A 15,195-nucleotide genomic window follows, 5' to 3' on the forward strand; every position below is an offset into this window, starting at 1 on the left:
TTTGCTTCCACACATAATGCGAGCCTTGTTCGGTACATACTCGATTATCCACCTCTTCCAACCCAGCATCATAGATCCACTACATTTTGGGTATCAGCTAGAGAACGACTGCCTTGTTCCAGTCACAGGGTGCAAGACTCTGAATAAGCGGTGGACAGTGACCTGTAACTGTGGCAAGTGTGCTCGAGCCACATGTCCATGCCGCATGGAGGAGGTGGGCTGCACCCCTTTCTGCAAGTGCATGAAGTTGCAAGATGATGCCTGCACCAATCCATATAATTAGATCTGATATGGTGGAAGTTTACACAAATTCATTGTGACTAGACGAAACCCATGGAACATCCACGGAAGGGAGGATGTGGTGTATGGATAGAGTGTACCATTATGGATGGCATAGGGGAGCGCTCATGGGATCTTCTTCTTCCGTTAAGCTCCAATTTTTTTCTCTTTAAGTTAAGTCCAATCAGTCCTCTCTGCTCGAAGTGCTCAGGCCATGCCTTCCCGCTCTCATACTTTTATTGCCGTTCGGTGTAGAAAGGGATTGACATATCATTAGTCTGTTTCAGCTTGTTATCTTTAAGCTTCCTTCCGTCTCGCCACCTGCTACACCTCTCTGAGTTACGAGGATTTATGCAACGCACCCCGAGTATCGCAACGTCACTCCATTTAACTTTATTAAAATGACGATAAAGACGTTTCCTTATATATCCTAATTTAAAATGTTCAAGGGAATAAAAAGACCATTTGGTTCACACCACCCATGTTCACACCACTCGACTGTCCAATCAGCGGACGGCTCGCTTTGCCTTCGCCCAGCAGATGCCAATACGATGGCGTCGTAAGATGGCGTCGTATCGGCAGTTAATCGGATGCTTTTGGACCCCAACGTCGGCGAATTCAGATTTTTCGAATATGGCTGTACGTGATAAACAAAGAGCGCGGTTCGTAGATCCTAAATCCATCAGTGCCGTGGGCATCGGGTCACTGGGTGCGGCGTAAAAGGGATAACAAAGTCGAGTCCTTACGCTATTATTATATAGACTAGCCGAAACCCATGGAACATCCATGGAAGGGAGGATGTGGTGTATGGATAAAGTGTACCATTATGGATGGCATAGGGGATTTGCTTGTCTGAGTAAGAGTTAGGAAGAAAGATGAGAATGAAGAGTGCGTATATGCACAACGCTCGCCGACACCGGCACAAATGCATGCTCTGGATTGTCCACTCAGTGGATGGCTTGCTTTCGCCTTCGCCTGTCCAATCAGCGGACGGCTTGCTTCGCCTTCATCCAGCAGACGCCAATACGATGGCGTCGTAATATGGCGTCGTATCGGCAGTTAATCGGATGCTTTTGGGTCCCAACGTCAGCTAATTCAGATTTTTCAAGTATGTCTGTACGTGATAAACAAAGAGCGCGGTTCGTAGATCGTAAATCCATTAGTGCCGTGGGCATAATTTTTTTTTGGTCAAAATCGCTCAAGAAATGGCCAAGATATGACCGGTATGGTTTCTCGCCCGACGGGCAACTTTTGGGGCAAGCTGGGCAAAATCTATAGGGATTTCGAGCGAGAACCCAATTTTTTTTTAAAGCCTAGGACCTATACTACCATATAAAAATGGGGTTTCCCCTATACATATAAATGCATACAACTCAGGTCCAGCCCCTAGAGTACCCTACCCCATGCTGTGTTCCAGTATATAATTAAATTTAAAAAAAATAAAGATTTTAAAGGTCAAATAAAATAAAAAAACATTTGGGAAGTTTATGGCCATTGATGGTGTCTTTTACACCACCTTCTCTAACATGTTACACTAGTTCTTTATGCCTGTTGTTTGTGTCCTTTATGACATCCTTAAAAACAGGAACTTTTCTGTTTGGAATGATTTTCCATTTTTAGCTCACCTGGAACGAAGTTCAGGGGAGCCTAAGCGATAGCACGTGGTCAGTCCATCCGTAAACACTTGAAACTTCTTCTCCGAAACCGCTGATGGGATTGCGACCAAATTTGGCACAAATTATATTTATATTGTTGTGACTAAAGTTTGGTCATGGCATTAAAAAAATCTGGGTCTAAGGAGGTTTACCGGGGGTCAAAATGGATCCAGGTTTGACCCCCAGAAATAGATATTTGCTTTCTCTGAAACTACACACACAATTTCGATGAAACTTGACCACAACCTTCACCACCTGTGATGTACCAAAGATTGTTCACGGCACTAAGAAAAAAATCTGCCCCTTTGGGGGTGTATAGGGGGGTTGCCTCCCAAAATAGGTGTTTGCTTTTTTCTCAAATGACACATGCAATTCCGATGAAACTTGACCACAACCTTAATCACCCGTGCTGTACCAACGTTTGTTCACAGCATTAAAAAAAAATCTGCCCCTTTGGGGATCTACGGAGGGGAGGGGGGGGGGGGTTGCCCCCCAAAATAGGTATCTGCTTTCTTCTTAGAACCTACACACACAATTTCGACTAAACTTCACCACAACCGTCATCGTCCTGATGTACCAATGTTTGTTCAAGGCGTTGGAAAAATTGCGGTCTGAGGAGGTACACGGGGTGGGAGGGGGTGGGTTGTCCCCCAAAATGTTTTTTTTGTTTGTTTGTTTCTTTAAAGTCTCATGATTATGTTAGTATGATTCTGCATGCTGCCCTGTCTTCTAGCAGGCATTGAAATTGGTTTAAAATACCTTTAGTCAGTGCAGTATACTGTTTATTCCACCAGGTGAGGGCCAGGGGTATTGCCGCTATGTTCTTTAACCGCCAGACAGTAAAAAAACGTATCTCACTCATCTCTGCGCATGCGCGATCGGGACGAATTCAGAGATGAAGTACAGCTAAATGACAGGTTAGTTTTCCGATTCATGTTCAAATTATAACATTCAATTGAAATAGGTTCTTCCTAAATCATAAACTGATGTTTGCAGCCGGTAGACAGACAGAAATTAACCAAATTGCTTAACTCCACCTTTCACTTCGCATGCGTGGGGTAAAAATTGTGAAATCATCACCGCCAAAGCAAGCGGCAAATCGCGGGTAATGTCATTGCGTGCACATCAAGGAGCGAATCTTTGATTGTGTCATTGTGTGTAAGGCAAGGAACGAATCGCCGGTGATGTTTGTGTGCAAGACAAGGAACGAATCACTGATGATGTCATTGTGTGCAAGCCAAGGAATGAATCACTGGTGATGTCTGTGTGCAAGGCAAGGAACGAATCGCCGAGGTGTCATTGTGTGCAAGACAAGGAACGAATCACTGATAATGTCATTGTGTGCAAGACAAGGAACGAATCACTGATAATGTCATCGTGTGCAAGACAAGGAACGAATCACTGGTGATGTCATTGTGTGCAAGTCAAGGAACGAATCACTGGTGATGTCATTGTGTGCAGGTCAAGGAGCGAAACACCGGTGATGTCTGTGTGCAAGACAAGGAACGAATCACTGATTATGTCATTGTGTGCAAGACAAGGAACGAATCACAGGTGATGTCATTGTGTGCAAGACAAGGAACGAATCGCCGGTGATGTAATTGTGTGCAAGACAAGGAACGAATCACCGGTGATGTCATTGTGTGCAAGTCAAGGAACGAATCACCGGTGATGTCTGTGTGCAAGACAAGGAACGAATCGCCGGTGATGTCATTGTGTGCAAGGCAAGGAACTAATCACTGGTGATGTCTGTGTGCAAGTCAAGGAATGAATCACTGGTGATGTCATTGTGTGCAAGTCAAGGAACTAATCACTGGTGATGTCATTGTGTGCAAGTCAAGGAGCGAATCACTGGTGATGTCTGTGTGCAAGGCAAGGAACGATTTACCGGTGATGTCAGTGTGCAAGGCAAGGAACGAATCGCCGAGGTGTCATTGTGTGCAAGTCAAGGAACGAATCACTGATAATGTCATTGTGTGCAAGTCAAGGAAAGAATCACTGGTGATGTCATTGTGTGCAAGGCAAGGAACGATTTACCGGTGATGTCAGTGTGCAAGGCAAGGAACGAATCACCGGTGATGTCATTGTGTGCAAGTCAAGGAACTAATCACTGGTGATGTCATTGTGTGCAAGACAAGGAATGAATCACTGGTGATGTCATTGTGTGCAAGTCAAGGAATGAATCACTGGTGATGTCTGTGTGCAAGTCAAGGAATGAATCACTGGTGATGTCTGTGTGCAAGTCAAGGAACGAATCACTGGTGATGTCATTGTGTGCAAGTCAAGGAACTAATCACTGGTGATGTCTGTGTGCAAGTCAAGGAACGAATCACTGGTGATGTCATTGTGCGCAAACCAAGGAACGAATCACCGGTGATGTCATTGTGTGCAAGTCAAGGAACTAATCACTGGTGATGTCTGTGTGCAAGTCAAGGAACTAATCACTGGTGATGTCTGTGTGCAAGTCAAGGAACTAATCACTGGTGATGTCATTGTGTGCAAGTCAAGGAACTAATCACTGGTGATGTCATTGTGTGCAAGTCAAGGAACGAATCACTGGTGATGTCATTGTGTGCAAGTCAAGGAACTAATCACTGGTGATGTCTGTGTGCAAGTCAAGGAACTAATCACTGGTGATGTCTGTGTGCAAGTCAAGGAACTAATCACTGGTGATGTCTGTGTGCAAGTCAAGGAACTAATCACTGGTGATGTCTGTGTGTAAGTCAAGGAACGAATCACTGGTGATGTCATTGTGCGCAAACCAAGGAACGAATCACCGGTGATGCAATGGGGAGCAAGTGAAATAGCAGTATCTGATGTAATAGCAGTAACCAGTAGACGTGTTGTCACAAGTTCAATTAATTATCGAATGTCAGATTTAAGGATTTTCTCATTGGGTCAGAGTGACATGATGCTGGTGAAATACTCCATTTAGGGCATACCGTTGTGGCTGAACTGACCTGATGTGGGGTTGGTTTTGGAACATGGAAAGTGGTTACGTGGACATTGGCCGCAGCCCGCTTCATCCCGTCCATCGGGACAGTCCCAGTGCCAGTCACATCGCTGTGCATCATCATAACAATCACCTGCAACGAAATGAGATGCTTTTGAGAAAGTGTGATAAAATTAGCCAGAAACAAAATCAACAACCAACTCATTCTGCAACTTTGTCATTATAATATTTGGTGAGCTCACCAAAGGCTCCAATCAAGAAAATGTGGAACTATCTGCCATATAAAACACAATGTCAGTTTGTGTGTTTGTACAGATGTCTGTCCCCCTTCATAAGAGTAGGTTTTAAAGGCCAATCTTTTAACACGATTGTGTTGTTCACTACGGTCTGTTTTTGAGGCTAAAACAAACTCGAAAAACATTTTCCATAAGTGTGATTCAATGACATCTGTTCATCCACGTAAGATGGTGGATATGCAGCACTTCTTGGTGAGGTCAGCCATGTGTTTCACTTCCGTTGGTGACTGTACAAGTCAATTTGGGAGCGACAGAGTCTACCACAGGTGCTGCATCTGAAGTTAGCGTTTCCTGTAGTTGTGGGATGATGTTTGTGGTGACAGCATCTGTTGTGCAGCTGCTCCAATATTTGTTTGCACAAAACCTTGCTTTCTTTTGCACAACAGCCTTAGCTAGGTTAAAGTCGTGCAAGGTTTGGGCATTCGGGTTTATGTTGTGCATCAGGTAAGCTGCGTTCTTTGCTTCGATGGCTGGCTCCATTTCTCCTGAAAAGGTTTCAAACAAGTCTTTCCTGCCAGCTCTTCCTTTGCCAAATGTGATTACTATACTCTCATAGATGACTAATCTTAGGGACTTCCAGGCTTCATCAACAATGCCAGTTAGGCCTTCAGTAGGTAGGGACTGTTGGAGTGTGCCACAAACTGCTTACGTTTGTCATCATTGCTTCCGGGGCTGCATTTCCACTTTACTGATGACAAGGGAGTGATCAGTATCAATCTGCACTGTGGTAGGAACATGTATGAAGAGTGCTGGACAGGTCTCGTCTCCTGGTGATGACTACGTCAATTTGGTGCCAATGTCCTGACTTTGGGTGACGCCATGACACTTTATGCCGAGGTTTGCCTTGAAAGAAAGTGTTGGTGACACAGAGCTCCTTTTGGGCACACATCTCCAACACCCGTTGCCCATTCTCATTGATTTTGCCAACACCATGATGGCCTAGGCATATTGGCCATGACTCCATGTCTGTTCCGACCCATACATTGAAGTCCCCGAGAATGTAAAGCTTTTCCCCTTGAGGGACATGCTCGAGAAGTTCATGAAGTGTGTCATCGATGTAATCTTTGTCCTCAGCATTGGCACACAGAGTTGGGGCATAAGCGCAGATAATAGTGGTGAAGCCTCCATTTGATGAAAGGCGGAGAGACATACGATGTCTAGATGTTGCCATTGGTGTGTCTCAATTGACTGCATCATTCTGCTACTGACGGCAAAGCCTACACTTAGTCCGTGGGCTGAGTAGGGTTTACATGCACCCCCCCCCCCCACAACTTAACTTCCCGGGTATGTCCATGTACCCCCCACCCTAGGGGTTAGGAAAAACCATGTTAACAGAAAAAAAACTCATTCCCAAGGTACCTCCCACGCATATTTTGATGTTACCCCCCCCTGTCAGTGATTTCCGAAAATTATGGGTAGGCGAAATTCAAATGGCCATAACTTTGTACCTCGTCATCCTATGGTTGCATATGACCCCTCAAAATGTTTGTCCTGGGACACTCTTTACAATGATGTGTTATATGCAAATGAGGTCACTAATGAGGTCACCAGAGGTCAAACTATGAGGGAATGAGTTTTTTTTCTGTTAACATGGTTTTTCCTAACCCCTAGGGTGGGGGGTACATGGACATACCCGGGAAGTTAAGTTGTGGGGGGGGGGGGGGGGGGGTGCATGTAAACCCTACTCAGCCCACGGACTATGTTGACAGTGATCTTCTGCACTCTTGCCATGCCAGCAAAAGGTGCAGTTGGCCTCCTGAATAGATCCGATGTCAGCCAATCTTGTCTCCTGAAGAGCAGCGACTTCACCGTTAAGCTTGTGAAGCTCACAATCAATCATTGCTTTCTTACGTATATTTGATGTTGAAAGAAAGTCTTCTTCATTCATGCCAGGACATGTAGTCCTGACGTTCCAGCTGCCAAGCCAGATAATTTTCTTTCTTTGTTTGATGGGTAGCCTCTTACCGTCGGCTTGTCAGGATAAAGATCCCTAATCCCCACGCACCCAGAGGAGAAGGTAGACTTTGGCAGGACAGCACCTTACTGTCTGGGAGCTGCCCAGCTTGAGGCGAGCGGTGACTGACCAATAGGACACGACGGTCCTTCCCACAGTCGGTGGTAACCCATGGCACCTTTGCTCTACACCAATCGAGCTAGACTTATAACCTGCAAACTGCTACCACCCATGTTGGTTCCCTCACTAATCAAAGTAAGGGTAATTATATCTATTTGACTGCTCGACGGTGGTACGAACAGCCAAGGTGGGCCTTCAAGTTGAAAGTTAATAATCTAAGAAGTTATTAATAAGTTGACCATAGTAGCACAAAACAACTCGGTTAAACTCGAGGTTGTCATCAATTTTTTGAATTTCTTGAACTCCACATATTGCCATCTCCAAAGCAAAACAGACCAGCAGGTGAGTTCTGCGAATGAAACATGTTATCTCAGAACTCTGTGTCTCACCCATCAATATGTCTATTTTATATTAAAGGCTCATTTCAAAAGATCAAATGATAAACAACACATAGCTTTTTCACAACACAGCCTCAACCAGTAAAAAACATTTCTGATCGATAATAATATTACACATTTTTCAATTGACACTTGACTTGCTGTACCAGATGGACTCTTTGTTTTTATCAAAAAGTATAAAACAGGGAAGCAAACCTGCTCCGCAGGGTTTCTGTCCCGGTGGACAATATCCATCGACATGGTAAGAAACATTGAACCCTCGTGCCATACCGAGCTGCTCCCCAGAATTCAGGACGACGAGTGCGTGGCCAGAATGCGTGTGCAGTTCCAAAGGCAACTTGTAACGCCGAAATGCCGTGAACTCAGCAGTGAGAGCGCTTTCTTTTTCCGACGAATCGTCATACACACGCACACTGTCACCTTCCCGTGGCACGAGCTGCAGGTCGACAAAAAGCAGCACAATTCGCCGAGTGTCGCCTGTGTCGATCAGCCAGCGGCATTGGGAGCCCCCTGGATATCCTCTTGGGTAAGATGGGGAGCTGAACCAGCCATAGAAGTTCCGTAGACGTTTGTTTATGCAAGGAGCATTTTCCTTTTCTTGCTCGTTGTGAAACAAACCCCCGGGGATCTAGAGTGCAAGGGTCAGAAAAAAAAGTGGAAGGGGGAAGGGAGGGGAGAAGAATAGATAATGGCTCTTGCATCTGATCGGCTCATCAGTCCAACACTTCCACTTAGCACCATCCTTTTGTGCCTAATTTTCCATTTCAAAAGACAATCTGTGTATGTATTTGTGTATATATATATATATATATATATATATATATATAATATATATAGTTGCGGTTTTGAGTTTGTACAGCGAGTTTAATAAAGGTTAAAATCTCCCCCTCATAGTTAGTTACACAAGCAACATGTAGCCTCGCGATAGTGTAGTTATATCTTAGTATTTGTGATATTAGTCCCTTTCCTATGTTAGTTCTGCGTTGAGTATAGTCAGGAGAATAGGTCCTACTTCTACCGACTTTCCAGCTTCCCCAGCCTCATGCCCCTTTGCGCTAACTTTGGTTCATTTTGGGCGAATTAACACGAGGCAGGCTAGGAGGGTCGGGGCGGAGCGGCAGAAGCGCTGACGGTAAGCACGAGCCGCCAGTCAGGGCTCAGAGGTGGCGGCGGTGGCGTTGCGTCACAGGGCGTGGTAAGAAGGTTCGAGAGGGTTCCAGAAGGTTCGGGGGCGTACCTATATAACCCATCACGTAAAGCCCCCAGGAGGACTCGCGAGAGGAGGACTGCTGCCTGAAAGGACTGATGAGCAAAGAGACTTGAGGACTGCCCAGGGAGAATTCGCGCGCACTAACCAACTTGGAGGAATCGTGTAAGAGGAGTTGTGAGCGTCAGAGAACTGTGAAAGATATGCGGGCGAAGCAAGACGCGCATGAACCGAAATACGCGCTATTATAAAGCGACGCTCGGTTGAGTTGGAGGCTGATTGATATACAGTGCATTAAGTCGCGCGAGTGAGAACGGCTGTGTAATCGCCAGCCGTGCTGAGAGTCCCGCATTTACCGTTCCACCTCATTGGCTGCCTTTGTTCGGGAGACGCGCTACGGGGTTCCTTCCATCGCCTGCTGCCATCTTCGCGGGACGTGCTGGGACCGTGGAGACCCGGACGGGGCCGTTCCTGGATGACCGCGTCGACGCGTTGGCTGAACATCAACCCATCTGCAATTCCCTGTGTGAGTGTGACGGGCCCGAGTCCGGGGAATAAGATAAGATTGACTAAGTGCTGCCCTGTGTCTCTGCGTCCCCGATCATTGTACATACGTGTGGGAATAATTAAACCTGTGTTCTTCCTTTTTTCCATTCGATCGTTTCTGTGGTTTCCTCATTGGCTAAGCGTGGTACGAATCGGACCGCTCGAATCGGGTTCCACTACTAATCTGCACGGACCACGTGGTACTCAATCCGCTCGGCGTACCCAAACCACACGTGGCTCGTGCGAGGCTTGCTTCCTCGCTTCCGTGGCGGCGCAGGGAATTAGGTATGAGCGAGAGTTGGTCCCGAAACCCTACTTTGCGTTTGCCCGGAAGGGACGTTTCAAGTCTCGGTTCCGTTCAAGCCCAGAAAGAACAAGGGGATTAAATCCCCCTTGGTAAGGGGAAGAAGGGCGGCGGAGAACCGTAACAATTGGTGTCCGGGAGTGGGATTTGGAACCCTAACCAAATTTTTTTGGACGACTTGGCCCCAAAATTACGAGCGACCGAAATTTAGTTTTTAAAATTCAAAATTATAAATTCGTACCATGGCTAGTCAAGGCGGTCGAATGCCGGTGGGGGTAGATGAAGAGGTAGAATCGATAACCCAGGACCCCCAGGAAGAGTTGGGAGAAGAGGAGGAAATTGATGAGGGCCGGCAGCAGGGGTAGAAATGGCGGCAACTCGCACGCGGTGCCAGCGGTTTCGGACCTGTATTCATTCATGGCGCACTTCATGGCAGAAATGAAAGAGATGGGGGACGAATGGAAAAGGGAAATAATTGACGCCCAAAAGAATGACATAAATGAAATGAATGCAAAAATGGATACCTGGATAGCAGAGTCAGAAAACAACATGAAAAAAATGAGGGAGGAATCCAGGTGTGATATGGAAAAAACGGGGGAGGACATTGGGCGCATGTTGAGCGAAGAGGTCGCATTGGGACACGATGAGGTGTCGCGGTGTGAGGAACGCGTGGGGAGCGAGCTTGGGCAGAGCGCAGCCAAGTTGACCGGGAGCATAGAAATCGCGACGCGGGGTGTAAAAAAACCGACGGTTGCCGAACTGGACAGGGAAAATTCATGCGCGCCAGCGGTCGTCGAAGAAATAATGGAAATAAAAGAAATGATTGGGGCCGAAGAGACGGCAGAGATAGAATCGGGGAATGAAGCGCGGGAGGAAGTAATGGAATCCGCGCAAAGTCTGCATTTGCATCGTGATGTCGGGCTTGCTAACCAAATGAAAGGTTTGCAGGTGCTGCTGGCAGGAAAGAAGGTCCCCAAGGTGAGATATAATGGTGCGAATGTGTTTGGCGGGGAAAAGGTTTTGGCGCGCTTGGGATCGAAACGAAACCCGGGCAGTCGTGGAAGGTACATGGTGCGGTGTACGAGAGCGAATGGCGCGCGTGTGAGAGAAAAGTGTGCACCGAAGCGAGTGTGAGCGAGAAAGGTGTGCACCGGAGTGTGTCGGAGAAGAGTGTGCTACAGAGTGCGAGGGAGAATGCACACCGGACTGTGTGCGGGAAGTGTGTAACAGGAGTGTTACAGGGGAGTGTGCGAAGGAGTGCACACCAGAGCGTGTTATTGGGTGTGTACCAGGAGAGTGCACACCCGTAGGCATTACGGAGTACGTAATGGAAGAGTGTGCGCCAGGGTGTGCGCGAGGGTGTGCGATGGCCGATTGTGTTACGGAGTGTGTAACAGAAAAGTGTGCAGTAAAGGAGTGTGTGGAGGAAAAGTGTGTAATGAAGTGTATGGGAGGCGCAGGGACGCCGCGGTGTGCGAGTACGGAGTGGGTTGCGAGGTGTGAGAACGCGGCTCAAGCATCGACACAGACCGGGGTAGCGTTTAGCGCGGCGGATAGCCGACGTGAGCCCTCGGTGAGTTGTGTGCGGCAGGGACCGGCGGGGATCGATGCCACGGCCGTGTCACAAGGACCGACGTGCACGATTCGTGCCGGGCCCCGCCCTGTATGGTTGGTGCCGCGCCGTGGTGGGAAAGGCGATCGGCGAGGTTCAAGGGGAGGTAGGAGAGTTCGGAGCCGCGCCCCCTGGCGGGTGCGGTGCTCCGACCATGGGCGGTTGGGCCATCGTGCGTGGGACCGCGAGGCCCCGCGTAGGGGATGGGGCCCTGAACATTGGCCCGTCCATGCCTCCTCCCCTGGATCGAAAATGCCGGACGGACCCAACCCACAGTAGACTAACCACCCGAATGGTTTGCTCGGCCTCTCGAGATCGAGCCGTAATGGCGATGTATTTCCACACGGAGAGGCTCAAGTGCAGTGGACGAATGGCAAAAGTGTTGGGGAATGGTATCCTGCGTGGAGGAATGGTAGTTTTACCATTCCTCACCCCGGGCCCATGAGCATTAGATTAGGGGGATGGCAGTGACATGCACATGGGGGGGCCAACAATGGTTACCTCCATGGGGCACTGAAGCTAGCCGAGGGAGGGCTAGGATAATTGATAGGGATTTAGATGACAGTAGAGGACAAAAGATTTAAGTAGTGACATTTGTACTGTAGAGGGGACGTAGAGAGATTAGGTGGTTGATAATGACGAAGGGTGTGCTTAGTTTAATGGAATGACGGGGAAGCACAAGTTTAGGGGAAAAGCAGATAGATAGATGATGCTGTGTGTATGAGGAATTGGTTGAGAATAACCAGGAGTTGTGTATGGGAGACAAATGGAATTGTGTATGGAAAAAGGTGAGTGAGCACAAAAGGTGTGCGAGACAAAAGGTGTGGGAGATAATTGGTGTGCGAATGAGTGGTGTGGAATGCTTGGTGTGGAATAAAAGGTGTGGAATGCATGGTGCGAAGGAGTGAATGGGGGGAGATGGACCCATTCACGAATACCCGGGGTGGGTAGTGTAAATCCAGGTGGAGGGCTTAGGTAAATTGTATGGATATTGACACCTGTGGTGCAGGTAGTAGCAAGAAGTGCTTTGTTGGGTGCATGAGTAGTCAGTGACATGGCTGGGCGTGTGGTTTAATTTGTAGTTATGGTTATTGACCATAATTGTCCCAATTGGTGTCCGGAGTAACCAATTCCCTTGGGGTTTCAATTGCATGCAGTTCGAATCCCTTGGGGGTTATGCTCGGAATGATACCAGTTGGAGGTTATGGTCACGTCACCAACTCCCTGGGAGTTTCAGTTGCATGCGGCTCCAATTCCTTGTGGGTGGTGGTAGTTGCGTTACCATTTGTAGTTACGGCACTCCGCCACTGGTAGTTTGTCGGCCAGGTGAGGCCGCAGGTAGGCTCTGGGAGCCGGTTAGTTGTAGTGTTGAGTGGGGCCCGAGGATCCCAGGAGAGAACCCGGGTTGCCCAATGCCACGGTGGGCACAGAGGGGGTAAGCGTCAGGAAGGACCTTCCCCAGTTAGGGTAGTGGTGAGTTGTTCAGTGGGGCCCGAGGATCCAAGGGAAGGACCCGGGCTGCCCAATGCCAAGGAGGGCATCAGAGGGGTAAAGAGACAGGAGGGGCCTTCCCCAGTTTAGATAGTCGCAGGAGCAGGTAAGCTCGGGTGGCGACTTCAGTGGCGGAGGTGCGCAGGTAGTTAGACCTGCTAGTGGAGCCACACGACCCAGCCCCGAAATTGTGCAAGGGCACAGTATGAAAAATGTAGACATATGTAGACACCCGCCGGAGATTCCACCTGAGGAGATCACTGAGAGGTACCTGAAAGGACACAAGGTCACATGCTTCTGCGCCTTCAATGCCATCTGGGGAATGCTAGGGCCTTACTGGTTTGAGAATGACAACAGCAGGACGGTGATGATCAACAGAGCGCTACCAGGCCGTGCTCCAGAAGTTCCATCATGATCTCGTCTAGCCCAAAAGGTCACCCCAAAGCAGCTCAGCATGACCTGGCTTATGCAGGATGGTGCACCCCCGCATACAGCTGGTGACATCATCACTTTCCTGCAGCAGCTTTTCAGAAACCGCCTCATTTCCCTGGGTACCGCTCATGACTGGGCCCTCCATTGTCCAGACTTGAACCCTCTGAACTACTTGTTCTGGGGGGCTGCCAAGGGCTCTGTGTACGTCAACCGGCCTGCCATACTGGATGATCTGAAGCAGGAGGTGTCGGACTACCTCCAGGCAGTGCCACATGAGGCCTATAGGAAAGTTGGACAGAAATTTGGAGTCAGAATCAATCGAGAGAGACGCGCGCGCACGCACGCACACATCTCGTTTTTTCATTTCTGTTCCTTACAATTCTATCCCTCTTACACACACACACACACACACACACACACACACACACACACACACACACACACACACACACACACACACACACACACACACACACACACACACACACACACACACACACACACACACACACACACACACACACACACACACACACACACACACACACACACACACACACACACACACACACACACACAATTAATTGTACAGTATCGGTTGTTCCTAAACTTAAATAATTTAAAGGATTGGTTTTTTTTTTTTGGTTTTTTTTGTATACTGAATCGAGGCTCGTGAAAGAGCTGACATTTACTTCACAAACAAATCAACCAGACAAACAAAATATATAAAAAGAGGGAGCAGAAGACAAGAGAAGGGGAAGCACACAAACACTTGAGGGCACACAACATTTAAGAGCAGGGAGATGTGTGGGAGGGAGAGGGCTTGGGGGGAGGGGGGTGGCAGAAGTATCAAACACAAGGACACCAAGGACTTCCAGGACAGAAGTTGGTATTTCAAAAAAGTGGAATTGGGGTGAAATTAGCAGAGATAGAAAAGATCAATGTTTTGGATGGGGGAAGATAAGAGATGGTGGTGAACAGCTGTTTTAAAGACCTGGAGGGTGGAGTGGGATTGAAGAGAGTGAGGGAGTTTGTTCCAGAGGCGGGAGAAAAGAGGAATGAAGGAGTGAAGGTGAGCAGAGAGTCTTGATTTTGGCAGTTTAACCATTAGAGGGTTGCAGGCAGATCCTGTGCGACCTGTCGGAATATTTGCTGGACAGAGCCCAGAGAGAGCTGGGGGGGTAAGGCCAGAGAGAGGAGTCGGTAGAAGACGGAAAGACCACCAACCTGCCTGCGGTGAGTGAGTGAGAGGCCCTTGGAGTTAGCTTCATCGCGGGAGATTCCAATGATTCTGAATGCTTTGGTTTCAACAGCGTGAAGACGAGCTAGGTGTGAGGCAGGTGCACCAGCCCAGAGGGGAGAGCAGTATTCCATTGAGCTGCGGATGAAAGCCTTGTATGTGGTGAGGAGCTCAGGTGTGCCAAGGAAGGACTTCGCACGACGGAGGATGCCCAGTCGGCGACTGGCTTTGGAGGCCAGATTTGAAATGTGGTTTTCCCAGGAAAGATCATGGCAGATAGTGAGACCCAAAAGCTTGAGTGACAGAACTTCTTGGAGAGGATTATTCAGAAAGTGGATGGGAGGGTTGTCCAGTCGGTCTTTTCGGAGAGACATCGTAAGAGTGAGATTTGTCAGGATTGAAAGACATGTTCCACTTGTATGCCCAGTCTGTGATTTTGTCCAGGTCTGCAGAGAGTGAGGAGGCTGCAGACTGCCGATCTGAGGGATGAAGAATGGAGCGACAGAGAGTAGAGTCATCAGCAAAGAAATAGAGAGGATTTTCAAGAGAGTCAGAGAGATCATTGATGAAGACCAGAAAAAGCACAGGGCCCAGAACACTGCCTTGGGGAACTCCAGCCTGAACAGGAAGAGGAGATGAGAGAAACCCATTCAGGGCCACACGTTGACTACGACTAGAGAGGAAGTCCACCAGCCATGCGTGGAGATT

At 48.2% G+C, this 15,195-nt stretch overlaps 1 protein-coding gene across 2 annotated transcripts in view; it reads right to left on the minus strand.

Annotated features, from left to right (window-relative positions):
- LOC137421439 (low-density lipoprotein receptor-related protein 12) overlaps positions 1–15,195 on the minus strand; it is a 47,024-nt gene that overhangs the window by 10,512 nt on the left and 21,317 nt on the right. For both annotated transcript variants that reach the window (XM_068107513.2, XM_068107512.2), the window contains exons 6-7: positions 7,851–8,283; positions 4,895–5,020 (exon numbers count right to left, since the gene is read on the minus strand). In XM_068107513.2, coding sequence (XP_067963614.1) covers positions 4,895–5,020; positions 7,851–8,283 — 559 coding nt within the window. The remainder of the gene's footprint in view (positions 1–4,894; positions 5,021–7,850; positions 8,284–15,195) is intronic.

This window comes from Myxine glutinosa, chromosome 2, assembly GCF_964187855.1.
Source record: "Myxine glutinosa chromosome 2, kmMyxGlut1.1, whole genome shotgun sequence".
In the NCBI taxonomy this organism is placed as follows: Eukaryota; Metazoa; Chordata; class Myxini; order Myxiniformes; family Myxinidae; genus Myxine; species Myxine glutinosa.